The 18543-nt window shown below is 39.8% G+C and overlaps 1 protein-coding gene across 2 annotated transcripts in view; it reads right to left on the reverse strand.

Moving 5' to 3' along the window:
* The window catches only part of LOC127872887 (codanin-1-like), a 77565-nt gene that overhangs the window by 44136 nt on the left and 14886 nt on the right, over positions 1-18543 (reverse strand). For both annotated transcript variants that reach the window (XM_052416371.1, XM_052416372.1), the window contains exons 5-9: positions 17716-17794; positions 17214-17334; positions 16875-16987; positions 9740-9905; positions 9117-9214 (exon numbers count right to left, since the gene is read on the reverse strand). In XM_052416371.1, the coding sequence (XP_052272331.1) occupies positions 9117-9214; positions 9740-9905; positions 16875-16987; positions 17214-17334; positions 17716-17794 (577 nt within the window). The remainder of the gene's footprint in view (positions 1-9116; positions 9215-9739; positions 9906-16874; positions 16988-17213; positions 17335-17715; positions 17795-18543) is intronic.

Consider the following 18543-nt stretch of genomic DNA (forward strand, 5'->3'; position numbering starts at 1 on the left):
TGCCTAGAGTGTCATCCCATATTAGCCTGACTGATCTTAATGTATATGCCTTGAGTGTCATACAAGATTAGCCTGACTGATCTTAATGTAAATGCCTTGAGCGTTGTCCCAGATTAGCCTGACTGATCTTAATGTATATGCCTTGAGTGTCGTCCCAGATAAGCCTGACTGATCTTAATGTAAATGCCTTGAGTGTCGTCCCAGATTAGCCTGACTGATCTTAATGTACATGCCTTGTGTGTCGTCCCAGATAAGCCTGACTGATCTTAATGTAAATGCCTCAAGTGTCGTCCCAGATTAGCCTGACTGATCTTAATGTAAATGCCTTTAGTGTTGTCCCAGATGAGTCTGACTGATCTTAATGTATATGCCTAGAGTGTCGTCCCAGATTAGCCTGACTGATCTTAATGTAAATGCCTTGAGTGTTGTCCCAGATAAGACTGACTGATCTTAGTGTACATGCCTTGAGTGTCATCACAGATTAGCCTGACTGATCTTAATGTAAATGCCTTGAGTGTTGTCCCAGATTAGCCTGACTGATCTTAATGTATATGCCTTGAGTGTCGTCCCAGATTAGCCTGACTGATCTTAATGTAAATGCCTTGAGTGTCGTCCCAGATTAGCCTGACTGATCTTAATGTACATGCCTTGAGTGTCGTCCCAGATTAGCCTGACTGATCTCAATGTAAATGCCTTGAGTGTTGTCCCAGATTAGCCTGACTGATCTCAATGTAAATGCCTTGAGTGTTGTCCCAGATAAGCCTGACTGATCTTAATGTAAATGCATTGAGTGTCGTCCCAGATTAGCCTGACTGATCTTAATGTAAATGACTTTAGTGTCGTCCCAGATTAGCCTGACTGATCTTAATGTAAATGCCTTGAGTGCTGTCCCAGATGAGCCTGACTGATCTTAATGTATATGCCTTGAGTGTCGTCCCAGATTAGCCTGACTGATCTTAATGTAAATTCCTTGTGTGTTTTTCCAAGATTAGCCTGACTGATCTTAATGTATATGCCTTGAGTGTCGTCCCAGATTAGCCTGGCTGATCTTAATGTAAATGCCTTGAGTGTTGTCCCAGATTAGCCTGACTGATCTCAATGTAAATGACTTTAGTGTCGTCCCAGATTAGCCTGACTGATCTTAATGTAAATGCCTTGAGTGTTGTCCCAGATAAGCCTGACTGATCTTAATGTAAATGCATTGAGTGTCGTCCCAGATTAGCCTGACTGATCTTAATGTAAATGACTTTAGTGTCGTCCCAGATTAGCCTGACTGATCTTAATGTAAATGCCTTGAGTGTTGTCCCAGATTAGCCTGACTGATCTTAATGTATATGCCTTGAGTGTCGTCCCAGATTAGCCTGACTGATCTTAATGTAAATGCCTTTAGTGTCGTCCCAGATTAGCCTGACTGATCTTAATGTAAATGCCTTGAGTGCTGTCCCAGATGAGCCTGACTGATCTTAATGTATATGCCTTGAGTGTCGTCCCAGATTAGCCTGACTGATCTTAATGTAAATGCCTTGAGTGTTGTCCCAGATTAGCCTGACTGATCTTAATGTACATGCCTTGAGTGTCATCACAGATTAGCCTGACTGATATTAATGTAAATGCCTTAAGTGTTGTCCCAGATTAGCCTGACTGATCTTAATGTAAATGCCTTGAGTGTTGTCCCAGATAAGCCTGACTGATCTTAATGTACTTGCCTTGAGTGTCATCACAGATTAGCCTGACTGATCTTAATGTAAATGCCTTGAGTGTCGTCCCAGATTAGCCTGACTGATCTTAATGTACATGCCTTGAGTGTCATCACAGATTAGCCTGACTGATCTTAATGTAAATGCCTTGAGTGTTGTCCCAGATTAGCCTGACTGATCTTAATGTACATGCCTTGAGTGTTGTCCCAGATTAGCCTGACTGATCTTAATGTATATGCCTTGAGTGTCATCACAGATTAGCCTGACTGATCTTAATGTAAATGCCTTGAGTGTTGTCCCAGATTAGCCTGACTGATCTTAATGTACATGCCTTGAGTGTCGTCCCAGATTAGCCTGACTGATCTTAATGTAAATGCCTTTAGTGTCGTACCAGATTAGCCTGACTGATCTTAATTAGATGCCTTGAGTGTTGTCCCAGATTAGCCTGACTGATCTTAATGTAAATGCCTTGAGTGTCGTCCCAGATTAGCCTGACTGATCTTAATGTACATGCCTTGAGTGTCGTCCCAGATTAGCCTGACTGATCTCAATGTAAATGCCTTGAGTGTTGTCCCAGATTAGCCTGACTGATCTCAATGTAAATGCCTTGAGTGTTGTCCCAGATAAGCCTGACTGATCTTAATGTAAATGCATTGAGTGTCGTCCCAGATTAGCCTGACTGATCTTAATGTAAATGACTTTAGTGTCGTCCCAGATTAGCCTGACTGATCTTAATGTAAATGCCTTGAGTGCTGTCCCAGTTGAGCCTGACTGATCTTAATGTATATGCCTTGAGTGTCGTCCCAGATTAGCCTGACTGATCTTAATGTAAATTCCTTGTGTGTTTTTCCAAGATTAGCCTGACTGATCTTAATGTATATGCCTTGAGTGTCGTCCCAGATTAGCCTGGCTGATCTTAATGTAAATGCCTTGAGTGTTGTCCCAGATTAGCCTGACTGATCTCAATGTAAATGCCTTGAGTGTTGTCCCAGATAAGCCTGACTGATCTTAATGTTAATGCATTGAGTGTCGTCCCAGATTAGCCTGACTGATCTTAATGTAAATGACTTTAGTGTCGTCCCAGATTAGCCTGACTGATCTTAATGTAAATGCCTTGAGTGTTGTCCCAGATTAGCCTGACTGATCTTAATGTATATGCATTGAGTGTCGTCCCAGATTAGCCTGACTGATCTTAATGTAAATGCCTTTAGTGTCGTCCCAGATTAGCCTGACTGATCTTAATGTAAATGCCTTGAGTGCTGTCCCAGATGAGCCTGACTGATCTTAATGTATATGCCTTGAGTGTCGTCCCAGATTAGCCTGACTGATCTTAATGTACATGCCTTGAGTGTCATCACAGATTAGCCTGACTGATATTAATGTAAATGCCTTAAGTGTTGTCCCAGATTAGCCTGACTGATCTTAATGTAAATGCCTTGAGTGTTGTCCCAGATAAGCCTGACTGATCTTAATGTACTTGCCTTGAGTGTCATCACAGATTAGCCTGACTGATCTTAATGTAAATGCCTTGAGTGTCGTCCCAGATTAGCCTGACTGATCTTAATGTACATGCCTTGAGTGTCATCACAGATTAGCCTGACTGATCTTAATGTAAATGCCTTGAGTGTTGTCCCAGATTAGCCTGACTGATCTTAATGTACATGCCTTGAGTGTTGTCCCAGATTAGCCTGACTGATCTTAATGTATATGCCTTGAGTGTCATCACAGATTAGCCTGACTGATCTTAATGTAAATGCCTTGAGTGTTGTCCCAGATTAGCCTGACTGATCTTAATGTACATGCCTTGAGTGTCGTCCCAGATTAGCCTGACTGATCTTAATGTAAATGCCTTTAGTGTCGTCCCAGATTAGCCTGACTGATCTTAATTAGATGCCTTGAGTGTTGTCCCAGATTAGCCTGACTGATCTTAATGTAAATGCCTTGAGTGTCGTCCCAGATTAGCCTGACTGATCTTAATGTATATACCTTGAGTGTCGTCCCAGATTAGCCTTACTGATCTTAATGTAAATGCCTCGAGTGTCATCCCATATTAGCCTGACTGATCTTAATGTATATGTCTTGATTGTCATCCCAGATTAGCCTGACTGATCTTAATGTAAATGCCTTGAGTGTCGTCCCAGATTAGCCTGACTGATCCTAATGTAAATGCCTTGATTGTGATCCCAGATTAGCCTGACTGATCTTAATGTAAATGCCTTGAGTGTCGTATCATATTAGCCTGACTGATCTTAATGTATATGCCATGAGTGTCGTCCCAAATAAGCCTTACTGATCTTAATGTACTGTGAAACCATTAATTTTCGACAGCACAAAATTTCGTCATTTTTATAAAAATGACGATTTCGTCAGCACTTAAATTCGCCGATTTCTGATTTTGAATTTTAAAAAAATGCGTGTGTAATACGTATTCGCGATCAATCGCAGTTGCGAAAATTCGTGGTACGAATGCGGGAACACACCTGAGAATCACTGCAGGAGGTGGGGCCTGTTTGTCCGTGCCAATTAACTAGTCTTTTGTTATCAAGGGACAGTAATGGACCCTCTTAATGTATGCCATTCACACGTTCATTGTTATGATTAGCGGACAAGTGGGATCGAATAACCGTTAACGAGTGTTTGTAACAGCGAAGCCACTAAGCAATTAGTCTTATTCTATTATTATAATTGCCATACTGATAACAATCGTATGGGTATGTGTTCTAGTTGGTATGATTTTTATTAAAATGCTGTAAATACCGTTTTAAAACTTTGTGTTATACGAAAGAGGTTCCAGTTTGTTAAGTGTTTTTTTTTTTCTCAAATAAAAAGCTTTTTTATTCTGATATCAACATTAAAATTATAAACTCTATGTGTGTGTTTGTTCATAAAAAGTAAACTACCGGTATATAAATCAATTATGTCGATAATTTAAAAATAAATAAATTGATACATATAAAATAGTAATAAGTGTGGTTAAACGCAAACAATCAAACAACAAACAGCAATTAAAATATTCTTTATTAATTTGTGATAAATACGCATGTTGATCACACATCGTCATCTTTTCATTTGGTTTATTGTCTTTTATCGGCATTCGCTGCGTGATGGCTAACATGCAACACCCCTGAAAAACACAATGCACCTAATGGGTAATAAAGTTATAAACAATTAGCGCTAATGCATTACCATTCTACATAAACCAAGTCAACGCATTCGATACAGCTGTACTGCACACGCGTTTTAAAGTAGTGTAACGTGTCAGTTAAGTACCTTGTGTAATCTACATCCCTTTGTGTCAAAACCGGATTAATCTTGATTACGAACCAGCAGTGAATGTGTGCATGGATTATGTTGGAATTTGATGCCTCATGTCTACGGTAAAGTTTTAAAATATTGTTCAACTTAGTGTTTGTTTTTGTTCAAACATAGAGCATGATTGTTCGTTAGGATCTTAAAATCGCCGATCGGTCGACTGACGAAATTTATGAAAATTAATGCCTGACGATTAATAATGGTTTCACAGTATATGCCTTGAGTGTCGTCCCAGATAAGCCTGACTGATCTCAATGTAAATGCCTTGATTGTCATCCCAGATTAGCCTGACTGATCTTAATGTAAATGTCTTTAGTGTTGTCCCAGATAAGCCTGGCTGATCTTAATGTAAATGCCTTGAGTGTCGTCCCAGATTAGCCTGACTGATCTTAATGTATATACCTTGAGTGTCGTCCCAGATTAACCTGACTGATCTTAATGTAAATGCCTTGAATGTCGTCCCAGATTAGCCTGACTGATCTTAATGTATATGCCTTAAGTGTCATCCCAGATTAGCCTGACTGATCTTAATGTATATGCCTTGAGTGTCGTCCCAGATTAGCCTGACTGATCTTAATGTATATGTCTTGAGTGTCGTCCCAGATAAGCCTGACTGATCTTAATGTATATGCCTTGAGTGTCGTCCCAGATTAACCTGACTGATCTTAATGTATATGCCTTGAGTGTCGTCCCAGATAAGCCTGACTGATCTTAATGTATATGCCTTGAGTGTCGTCCCAGATTAGCCTGACTGATCTTAATGTAAATGCCTTGAGTGTCGTCCCAGATTAACCTGACTGATCTTAATGTATATGCCTTGAGTGTCATCACAGATTAGCCCGACTGATCTTAATGTAAATGCATTGAGTGTCGTCCCAGATTAGCCTGACTGATCTTAATGTATTTGCCTTGAGTGTCGTCCCAGATTAGCCTGACTGATCTTAATGTAAATGCCTTGAGTGTCATCCAATATTAGCCTGACTGATCTTAATGTAAATGCCTTGAGTGTCATCACAGATTAGCCTGACTGATCTTAATGTATATGCCTTGAGTGTCGTCCCAGATTAGCCTGACTGATCTTAATGTATATGCCTTGGGTGTCATATCATATTAGCCTGACTGATCTTAATGTATATGCCTCAAGTGCCATCCCAGATTAGCCTGTCTGATCTTAATGTAAATGCCTTGAGTGTCGTCCCAGATTAGCCTGACTGATCTCAATGTAAATGCCTTGAGTGTCGTCCCAGATTAGCCTGACTGATCTTAATGTAAATGCCTTGAGTGTCGTCCCAGATTAGCCTGACTGATCTTAATGTAAATGCCTTAAGTGTCGTCCCAGATTAGCCTGACTGATCTTAATGTAAATGCCTTGAGTGTCGTCCCAGATTAGCCTGACTGATCTCAATGTAAATGCCTTGAGTGTTGTCCCAGATAAGCCTGACTGATCTTAATGTAAATGCCTTGAGTGTCGTCCCAGATTAGCCTGACTGATCTTAATGTATATGCCTCAAGTGCCATCCCAGATTAGCCTGACTGATCTTAATGTACATGCCTTGAGTGTCGTCACAGATAAGCCTGACTGATCTTAATGTAAATGCCTTGAGTGTCGTCACAGATTAGCCTGACTGATCTTAATGTAAATGCCTTGAGTGTTGTCCCAGATTAGCCTGACTGATCTTAATGTATATGCCTTGAGTGTCGTCCCAGATTAGCCTGACTGATCTTAATGTAAATGCCTTGAGTGTCGTCCCAGATTAGCCTGACTGATCTTAATGTATATGCCTTGAGTGTCGTCCCAGATTAGCCTGACTGATCTTAATGTATATGCCTCAAGTGCCATCCCAGATTAGCCTGACTGATCTTAATGTAAATGCCTTGAGTGTCGTCCCAGATTAGCCTGACTGATCTTAATGTAAATGCCTTGAGTGTCGTCCCAGATTAGCCTGACTGATCTTAATGTAAATGCCTTAAGTGTCGTCCCAGATTAGCCTGACTGATCTTAATGTAAATGCCTTGAGTGTCGTCCCAGATTAGCCTGACTGATCTCAATGTAAATGCCTTGAGTGTTGTCCCAGATAAGCCTGACTGATCTTAATGTAAATGCCTTGAGTGTCGTCCCAGATTAGCCTGACTGATCTTAATGTATATGCCTCAAGTGCCATCCCAGATTAGCCTGACTGATCTTAATGTACATGCCTTGAGTGTCGTCACAGATAAGCCTGACTGATCTTAATGTAAATGCCTTGAGTGTCGTCACAGATTAGCCTGACTGATCTTAATGTAAATGCCTTGAGTGTTGTCCCAGATTAGCCTGACTGATCTTAATGTATATGCCTTGAGTGTCGTCCCAGATTAGCCTGACTGATCTTAATGTAAATGCCTTGAGTGTCGTCCCAGATTAGCCTGACTGATCTTAATGTATATGCCTTGAGTGTCGTCCCAGATTAGCCTGACTGATCTTAATGTATATGCCTCAAGTGCCATCCCAGATTAGCCTGACTGATCTTAATGTAAATGCCTTGAGTGTCGTCCCAGATAAGCCTGACTGATCTTAATGTAAATGCCTTGAGTGTCGTCACAGATTAGCCTGACTGATCTTAATGTAAATGCCTTGAGTGTTGTCCCAGATTAGCCTGACTGATCTTAATGTATATGCCTTGAGTGTCGTCCCAGATAAGCCTGACTGATCTTAATGTAAATGCCTTGAGTGTCGTCCCAGATTAGCCTGACTGATCTTAATGTAAATGCCTTAAGTGTCGTCCCAGATGAGCCTGACTGATCTTAATGTAAATGCCTTGAGTGTCGTCCCAGATTAGCCTGACTGATCTCAATGTAAATGCCTTGAGTGTTGTCCCAGATAAGCCTGACTGATCTTAATGTAAATGCCTTGAGTGTCGTCCCAGATTAGCCTGACTGATCTTAATGTATATGCCTCAAGTGCCATCCCAGATTAGCCTGACTGATCTTAATGTACATGCCTTGAGTGTCGTCACAGATAAGCCTGACTGATCTTAATGTAAATGCCTTGAGTGTCGTCACAGATTAGCCTGACTGATCTTAATGTAAATGCCTTGAGTGTTGTCCCAGATTAGCCTGACTGATCTTAATGTATATGCCTTGAGTGTCGTCCCAGATTAGCCTGACTGATCTTAATGTAAATGCCTTGAGTGTCGTCCCAGATTAGCCTGACTGATCTTAATGTATATGCCTTGAGTGTCGTCCCAGATTAGCCTGACTGATCTTAATGTATATGCCTCAAGTGCCATCCCAGATTAGCCTGACTGATCTTAATGTAAATGCCTTGAGTGTCGTCCCAGATAAGCCTGACTGATCTTAATGTAAATGCCTTGAGTGTCGTCACAGATTAGCCTGACTGATCTTAATGTAAATGCCTTGAGTGTTGTCCCAGATTAGCCTGACTGATCTTAATGTATATGCCTTGAGTGTCGTCCCAGATAAGCCTGACTGATCTTAATGTAAATGCCTTGAGTGTCGTCATAGATTAGCCTGACTGATCTTAATGTATATGCCTTGAGTGTCGTCCCAGATAAGCCTGACTGATTTTAATGTATATGCCTTGAGTGTCATCACAGATTAGCCTGACTGATCTTAATGTATATACCTTGACTGTTGTTCCAGATTAGCCTGACTGATCTTAATGTAAATGCCTTGAGTGTCGTCCCAGATTAGCCTGAGCAGGATTTTAATAGTATATTTCGTTTAAAAGAAACAGCATCGGCTAATCAGGGACAACACTTTACACACATGCATTAAGATCAGTTTTCCAGATTGGCTAATCAGGGATGACGTTTTACACACATGCATTAAGATCAGTTTTCCAGATTGGCTAATCAGGGATGACGTTTTACACACATGCATTAAGATCAGTTTTCCAGATTGGCTAATCAGGGATGACGTTTTACACACATGCATTAAGATCAGTTTTCCAGATTGGCTAATCAGTGATGACACTTTACACACATGCATTAAGATCAGTTTTCCAGATTGGCTAATCAGTGACGACACTTTACACACATGCATTAAGATCAGTTTTCCAGAGTGAGGCACATTTAAATGGACTAAGAACAGCTAATGATCAAACTGAACCTTTTGAATTTCTCTGGGTTGGTTCTCTTCAGCTGACTGAGCAGGGCAATACTTTCATCGTCCTCAGAGGATCCAATACTGCCGTCTCCCTTGCACATCTGCAGTCACATGGTAGTTATTTCATGCAGGAAAATGAAACATTTTAAATAAGAGATATCACTTGCAGTGAATTATACCCCAAATACATGAACTTTGAAGAATTGATAGTGGGCTTGAACACACATACAATGTAGGTCAGTATTCATGATATGACATTTTGAACTCCTTAAAAGCATGGTTAATTTAAAGAGCAGATACATGCAAGCTTATTTCCACAAAAACTGCTGTAGTTTGACCTTTGTCATAAAACTTGACCCAGACATTGAAAGTTGCCATTTGGTTCTTACAAATGCCGCAAAATGTCCTAATGGTGAAAAAATATAAGTTTTTTATCCTTAAATGCATTGTAAAATATCACAGAAAACAAGCATTTACTTTGAAGTATGTTACTTTAACCTTTTACCTCAAGTTAAAACAATGTCTTTGCTGGTAGCCATCTGGTTCTTTAATAAATCAACATTAAGAACCAAGAGTAAAATAACAGATTTGTTTTTATTGATTCATTACAACTGTTGTATACATACTGCTATGAGCTGAGACTGGAACAATCTGGCAAAGTGGATCAAGTTTGCGAGCTCCGTTTTTCCACCAACAAGAGTCCTAACCCTTCCACCAAACATCTCTGACATGTTGTAGCTCCCGTTCATTCTACTGGCTTCCCATTCACGCAGCAGCTCATAGAAACCATCTCTGTAACATTCACAATTGACCCTCATTCTGGGATAACTGGGCATAATGCATGTGCGTAAAGTGTCATCAAGGATTAGCAGTCTGCACAAGCTAATCAGAGAAAACACTTTCCATTTTAATGGAGTTTTTGGTTTAAAACAAATTTTTTAAATAAAATTCATTTTAATTATTAAATACTTACCTGTTATCGTATGCTTATACTTTCCAAGGGGAAATAACTCATCCGGAATTTTAACTGGGAATCCGCCACCTCAATACCGTAATACAGGCCAGGTTAAACATAGTGCAATGCAACCTAGCCAAAAATCGGTAACCAACCCTCAATATTCTTTCAATATATATACAAAAATATTAATCGAATAGCGGGGTGGGAGGTGGGACTTACCGATAACAGGTAAGTATTTAATAATTAAAATGAATTTTATTTAAAAAATTTGTTTTAATGTCATAAATACTGACCTGTTATCGTATGCTGATTTTGCAGCTGCGGTGGGAAGGTTCGTATATATTTTCCCAACACAGTAGAACCCATAAACAGGGTTATCAGCTAATGATATCAAGTAATCTTCGTTAAAACGGTATTAATTATGACTTCTCGGACAGAGTAATATGTCTATGTCGTAAAGAAGACACTACCGTTAGTGAAACCACAACAAGCCCAAACGTATACAAATTGTATTGTTGGCACTTCAGAAAACGAAGATAAAAAGATGACAAGGTGGTCGGATTCCTCCAGTAAACAGCTTAGAGCACGTCAAAAAGTGGGGTGTGATTAATATATGCCCACAAAACAGACAGAGCTCTTAATTCATGCGGTCACATCCTAAAAAGGAATGAATCCTTAGATAGGATAAGATTAACTTTCCTTAGTCGAGGTCTAATCCCGAGAAATAGAAGCCGCAGACACATCTCCCCCCCCTTTTTTGGGGAAATGAAGAGTGTCTTTGAGAACCTCGAATGGACTTCTGACTAACACTGCTGTGATAGAACTTCAAAGCCCTGATTGCCCAAAGAAGTTTATCCTCATCTTCATGACTACCAGTTTAAGAAAACTTGGAAACTTGAAGGTAGAAGCCATATAGAGGACTTGATATTAAGCAAGGAATCCTGGCTGACACAACAAAGTGAAAACGACAATAGATCCAACTGGAATTGGTCGTATTCAACAGAAAAAGCATGAATTTCACTTCTCCGTATGGTAAAAGCCATAATAAGAAGGAAAACCGTCTTAAAATTATATTGGAACTGTTAATAAGCCTGATGAAAAAGGTTCATAGGGAGCTCATTAAGCATCCCAACATGTTACACAAGTCAAAACCGCTTAAGAAGGTAAAGGAACGAAAAACATAGTGTTGACGTTCCATAGTTTGGATCAGTTCCAAAATAGGTAAGACAGCACAGAGTTGCGATGACTTACACAAAACAAGGTATACGAAAGCATAATCTCTATCCTTTGATGAAGAAAAGAACAAATTTCTTATCATCAAGAAAAAGATGAGAAAAAACCTCTATGTATCTAGCAGAGTGATTAAGGTAATAACTATGCTCTCAATTACCCAGTAAAAAATGAATTTCCATAGAACCTTTATACAGTTCTGATGGAATTATCCTTGCACAAGTAACAAGGATTGAAACTCTAACAGAAAAACGTTCTTCTGTAGAGATAACTAAAAGTTATTAATGGCCAGACATGAAGTGGCACATGTTTGGATCAGTAAAAATATGTCTCAGTGAGATATGATATTTGACCTGTGAAGAAGTTTCCTGAAAATAATTGTACAGGAGACTTAAAAGGTCGTAGAACCATAATCCCATGGTTCATTAAGTATATTTCATGAAATTATGGCAAAAACTCAGTTATTGCAAAAACTCACCAAGAAGGCAAGATATTCCAGTTTATGTCAATGGACGAATGTATAACAATCGCACACCCTGCTGGATCGATTTCTGTGAACTGCATTGTTGACGTTGTTCAGCATACCGGTATACACTGCGATATACGATCGCATAACGCTAATAACTAGCGTTTGATGATAAACAACATTCTTTGATATACTATGTACACCATGCAACTCGTCTGCAACTTCACTGCCGCGCATGCGCAATTACATTATTGAACCCAACGGAAAAATAATTCGAAAGAAAGAACTGCAGGACAAAACGTCCAACAGGGCGTTGAGACGAACTGGTATGAGAAAGACGATAGAGAAAATTTGTTGTTCTTGCAAAGAACGAATAAGTTCCTGATTTCCAGTTACAAGGAGTGATAATATGATCACCTCCGTGTCTGTAAGTAAACCACGACCGATGTGTGATAGTTGAAACCATCACAAAGGAATCGTGAAAATGTGTTGTAAATGAAAAACAGCTAAAAAGAATTTTCGCTTTTCAAGATGTAGATGTGCAGGTGATATTCGTTAGGATACCACATAATTGAGAAAATCAAGATACGTTGTTCTATGTGATCGTCCATAACCTTATCTGCTCACATCTGTATAAGATGTAAGGAAGGTTGTGGTAGAATAAACTATATTCTTGCCAAGATAATCTTCTAGTCTAGACACCACTGAATAGTGGTAAATAATGACAAAAAGATGGAAATCTGTGTCATTAAATAATCCCGAGATTAATACAATTATCTTAAAAATAAAGCTGAAACGGACGTAAGAAAAGACGTCTCAGCAGAAGGACCGGTGACCGGACCGGTAAATACCGACCGGTGACCGGAACCATTTGTCAAGGATGGGTGGGCAAAGAAACCACGGCAAGCCGAACTTTCCCACTCTAAACACACTTGAAAATTGGTAGAATAGGACAGTGTTTAACACTTATAAGTTTATGACCTATCTACAGAATATAGCCTCTTCTTGAACCAATAACAGGCGCCTTTAAAATCCTGGATAATACAGGTCGCGAATTCATCGATTTGCGAAGTACGGAATATGATTGATAGTGGTACCTCCGGAATCGGAGGTGTGATGGCAGAAAAAGGTGAAAACCCTAGGGGTAACCTTAAGCGGGTCCACGCTTGCCGGTAGAATGCATGGAAGTCTTAAATTCTGACTTGATTAATCCATTTACTTCAAGACTTCTAACCGGGACGAATTCCGAAAGGAATACGACCAGTTATAGGAAGACGGCCTGTTATGGCCAGAAGTGTAATAGAAGAATAACTTTAAGATGAGGTCCCTCCAGATCCTAGGATCTAAGATCTGAGTTCAATAGGTCCTAAGCCATCTACAAGACTGTAGCCGCTATGCGGTCAATCTGATAGGCAATCCTATGTATCAGAACTCTTGTTGATTCCAGTAGCTTGAAAATATGCACTGCCGTAGGAGCAATAGAAAAGCAGAAGTCGATACAAATGTCGTCTTGCTAATCCTGCTAGTGTCATTAATGTGTCCCAACTGTTCCGTGACACTGACTGCAAAGTCTGTAGCCGACAGGTAAAGGCGGTTAAAACAATTCATCCTTCGGGTCTCGAACATAAAATTAATAGAGGTCAAATAGTAATGTTCGACCTCAATGCTAGTCTCCGAGCCCACTTCAGCCGATCTATCTGCAAGACCAGTAGTCTGCATGTAGCCGGTTGAGATAGAAGTACAAATAACAGATATAGCATGATTTGGTAACCGTCGCCAGTAGAACATCAGTATTGAAAAACACAAAAAGTCATGTAGATTGTTGAATCCATAAAATATAGTATTCAATACAATCATAGCCAGGGGTATACAACTATGTAATGAAGACGATACCCGTGATACTAAAAATTGACCGATGAAAACACAGTGGAATACCGGTAATTGGTAAGTGGTGACCGAACCGGACCGGTCAATGACCGGTAACTGTAGCCCGGTGAACGGACCAGTCATAATATGACCGGTGACGTTACCAGTTAAAGACCGAAAAATGGTGGAATCCATATGGTCTGTTATCAATGTCAAGCACTGCTCGGAAAAGAAGATCATGCCAAAAAAAAAAATCCAATCTGATGGCGATGAGACATCACTTATTCTGACAGGTGATCAGTGATCGGTGATATGACTGATGAATGGTGACCGATGTCCGGTGATCGGGACCGGTATAATATAACTGCGTCAGAATGGAAATATCTGGTGCAGAAGAATGACCATCCACGAAGTCATCTGATAATGTTAACCGGAAAACAACGGTAGATTATCAGTATTAATAGGCATAAGTGTCCTTGTAGTCGTAGTGGAGAAAAGAACAGCTTATCCCGAAGCCTGAATGTTAAACGAACTAGTGTTTGTATACAACTACGGCTCGGTGACTGCAACATGTGTGGATGCCATAAGAAGAACCATCACACGTGGAATGGAGACATGATATGCCTAAAGGAATAAAATGGAGAACGTCGATATGACCAGTAGGTTCATTAACGCCTACGTGAGAAGTGGCGACATCCATATAACTTCGATGCCGAAATATTGTTCGGCTACGCTGGAAATATTGTCTTCTACAATATTGTCTCCGTGAGCATTGACATGATCGCTTACGAGCGTATCAACGCCGAGAACTGCTCAATGAAGGAGAGGTATGTTCGATAACTATCCAGTGGTGCTCAATGCAGTCCGCTGATGTCTACGTGAAGGTTGACGACGTCCTCGTTTCCTGCGATGTCGAGATCTGGATCGGCCGAGATGTGGATCGGCTGCGATGAGACCGAGATCTTCTAGAATAACGTCTCCGTGAGTGACGACGTGATCGCTTACGAGAGCCGCGACGATGAGAACTGCTCGACGAAGAAGAGCGTGTCCGATGTCTAATCCTTGATGAAGACGATGTATTCAACGAAGAATAGGAGAATAATTCAATGAAGGAGACCGAGTTCTTCTTCTTGACCGGTGACTGGTGTTATCGGTGGCAGGCCTAACTGATGACTGTTGACCGGTGACCGGAGCGGTGATCAATGACCGGACCGGTGACATGACCTGACCGGTGACATGACCGGTGACCGGACCGGACCGGTGACCGAACCGGTGACATGACCGGTGACCGGACCGGTGACATGACCGGTGACCGGACCGGACCGGTGATCAATGACCAGACCGGTGACCGGACCGGACCGCTGACATGACCGGTGACCGGACCGGACCGGTGACATGACCGGTGACCGGACCGGTGACATGACCGGACCGGTGACCGGACCGGACTGGTGATCAATGACCGGACCGGTGACCGGACCGGTGACATGACCGGTGACCGGACCGGACCGGTGATCAATGACCGGACCGGTGACATGACCGGTGACCGGACCGGCCGGTCAGACGTCGATCAATGGTCCGTGATCAACGTCCCCGGTGACGTACCGGTCATATCATGACCAGTGTTGTCACCGGATAATGACCGTATGGCGGATGCCAAATGGTCCGGCATTGGTCGATGTCCTTGACCAATGCCATCGGGCAAAGACCGGCTGACGGGTGTCGCCATATGGTCTGATGTTGACCGACTGTCTAAGAGACTTAGCATAGTACGGTCGCGATCGTGCCCGATACCCGGTGACTGATACTGCAACTATCATCCATGATCTGCGAAGTCACCGGGTATTTATCCACTCTTGTTTCTGCGACCATCATGTAGTCGAATATATGAAAAACAAGAGCAAAGCATATTCAACCATAAACTGGTCACAGACCAGATTATCATACGGCACATAAAATCATTATTTGACCATAATGAAAATTACAATAATACTGCCGTAGATCATAAATTTAACAAAAGTTTAATTCAAAACAGATGAAAAATAAAATGACGATCAATTAGATTGTCATACGGAACGTTAAAATCATTATTGCACACAATGGCAAATGATAAACAATCTGTCAATAGAAGAACACGCTTTGCACGATCTCGTAACACATTAGAAGAACATGCTCTGCACGTTCTAGCAATGTATTAGAAGAGCACGTTTTGCACGTGGTCGTTCGCGCCTGAAAACACCCAGCATGGTAGAAATAAACCATTGTTCGATAAAAACAAGCATGGCTTACCTTTTACAAATGAAACAAAATCCATTAAATCCACACAAATTAATCCGAATGAGAAATAAAGGATAAATAACACAATTTATCTATTCAAAACCCCAATCAACCAAGTGAAAAACAATATTTTAATTCAGAGCCGTAAAAGACACGTATACACCTGGTTGATCCGGAAAGAATATTGAGGGTTGGTTACCGATTTTTGGCTAGGTTGCATTGCACTATGTTTAACCTGGCCTGTATTACGGTATTGAGGTGGCGGATTCCCAGTTAAAATTCCGGATGAGTTATTTCCCCTTGGAAAGTATAAGCATACGATAACAGGTCAGTATTTATGACATTAAAAAAAGTCTCTTTAGAATAAAAATCCAAATTGCCAATTTTAGGCCAAAATAATTTATTTTTTCAAATTTTAGCGATTTTGTAATTGAAAGCAATCTTATTTCATACATGAGGTAAGCACAATGGAATCTTAAGTAGTAGATAATTTTGACATAGGTGAATGCCGGATGTCTGAAAGTTTCAAAATATGCTTTTTTTATCAATGCTTTCACCAAGTTGAGAAGCCAAAGGCAATTTTGGCTAGTGTTTGCCATAACAATATCTGTCTAGCATTTTGTGGCAATATACTTAGTTAAGCTTTTGTATATTATGAACCAGAGCTGTAAATAAAGGTTGTTACTTCCCTTAAAAACCCCTTTCACCGTTGATGTAAATGTTTGACCTTGACCTATAATTGACCTTGTAGTTTGACTTGCACTCTCGACACTATGAGACAGTATTAATACATGTAATTTTGTATGATACATAATAAATTGTTTTACAAGTTGTTTTACTATGTATCAACTTTTTTTCACAAACACAATTCCAATGGAACAGTGGTTGTGTAAGTCTTAATTCATAGAAAGTCATTATAACAGTTCCTCAATTGTAACCCATTTCATAATTATGATCTCAAGTATACCTCTGCCTCCTGAACAAATGGAAGGACTTGTCTGAAGGGAAGTTCTTCCTGTTATCAGTGTCTGCCTGGAAGGACACACTTCCAATTGGAGACTTGGGGAACAGTGGGCCTTTCTGTAATTGGACCTTGATGTATTAGAGCTTGGAGAAAAAGCCTATATCCGCTAAAGAAATTTGTTACGGCTTTTTTTACTTATGATGAGAAATGGGTGAACATCATTAGATTTAGGCATTTTTAAAAATTAACTCTGAAAAACAGTAAAGGGTTTATCCACATAATAAATTTTAAGTTCTTCATTTTCATTCTTGATAAGACTTTCAACAATTGTTGTGAAGATACCCTGGTTTCAGCCCGCTCATAGCACTGTTCTAGGTAGGCGTGTAGGAGTGCAGAGAATGTCAGTACACGAGGATTCTCCAATAGCAACCGCAGAGTGCACCTGTCCAACATGCTTAGCAACCTGGGTAAAAATTCAATCAGTGTGTGTAACATCAATGAAATCATAATTCATATACTTTGTCTCACAATAATAAATGATACAGCTGCATAAATCATATATTTAGAGACACAGTAATCAAATGAGATAGCTGCATAAAGAAGCAAACAGTAGTGCTTAAGATAAGATCAAATCAAATTCAACTGTTCAAGCCTATCTAATCTTTCTAAATAAGTAGATTGCAAGTCATGCAAACTGTAGTAGATTACATGTACCATTGATGGTTCGGCACAACAGACTGGTAGTTGTATTACTAAGCATTAAAATATATAAAGGATCAGTTTATCTTTGAAAGCAGCAAACAAAGAAACAAAGAGATAAATTATATGACAGGAAAGTACCAACCTTTTATGATAATCCAAACATGCCACTGCAAAGTACACAGTGTTGTGAACTGTAGCCAGATAGTTCTCTTCTATCAGGTCTGAAAGGCACACATAAAATAGGCATGTACTAATCAATCATACTTTACACTTCATCCACCACACCAACTGCTTCATCGACACTGATAGTTATTAGCTTGGTTTATTTGTTATTAATTACCTGGTATACATTAATTATTTGATTATTTTTGATGAATCAAATGAAGAGAATGTATAAAAAAACAAAGGAGATTGCAAAGTTGTTTTTTCAAAGCAAAAAACTTCTAGCATGATACCGTATAACCTATTTCATTTGAGCATTCAAAAACCTATAATAACTTGAGCAAATGAGTCCCATATTAAAACAATTAATTATCTTCATAAAATAACATCCTAAAACTTGACAGCATGGATAATTTTAAGACATTTTGGGGGTTTCTTATTATACGTAATATTGATTTTTATCAATAAAATTGAAGCACATTTATAGCTACTTCTGTCATAATTTCTGTTTTTGTTTTAAGAGGTTCACACAGTTAAATGCTTGTAAAAACTTAAGTTAAATCCATCTGGTTTTGTTACAAATGTTTATTTATAGAATTTAATAAATTTCAATGACTTACATTCACATTTGTTAATGGATGATGACATATATGACCTAGATACATGTATGTATATGCTGTCCCAATGAATGATTTGAATGTACATTAGACAATTAGTTTCACCATTCTTATTAACGTACCTCCACAACTCAACCTGTGACAACTGGCTTGATCAAAGTTTTACTGTACTTAAATATTCCTAGAAATAG

This window comes from Dreissena polymorpha, chromosome 3 (assembly GCF_020536995.1).
Source record: "Dreissena polymorpha isolate Duluth1 chromosome 3, UMN_Dpol_1.0, whole genome shotgun sequence".
In the NCBI taxonomy this organism is placed as follows: domain Eukaryota; kingdom Metazoa; phylum Mollusca; class Bivalvia; order Myida; family Dreissenidae; genus Dreissena; species Dreissena polymorpha.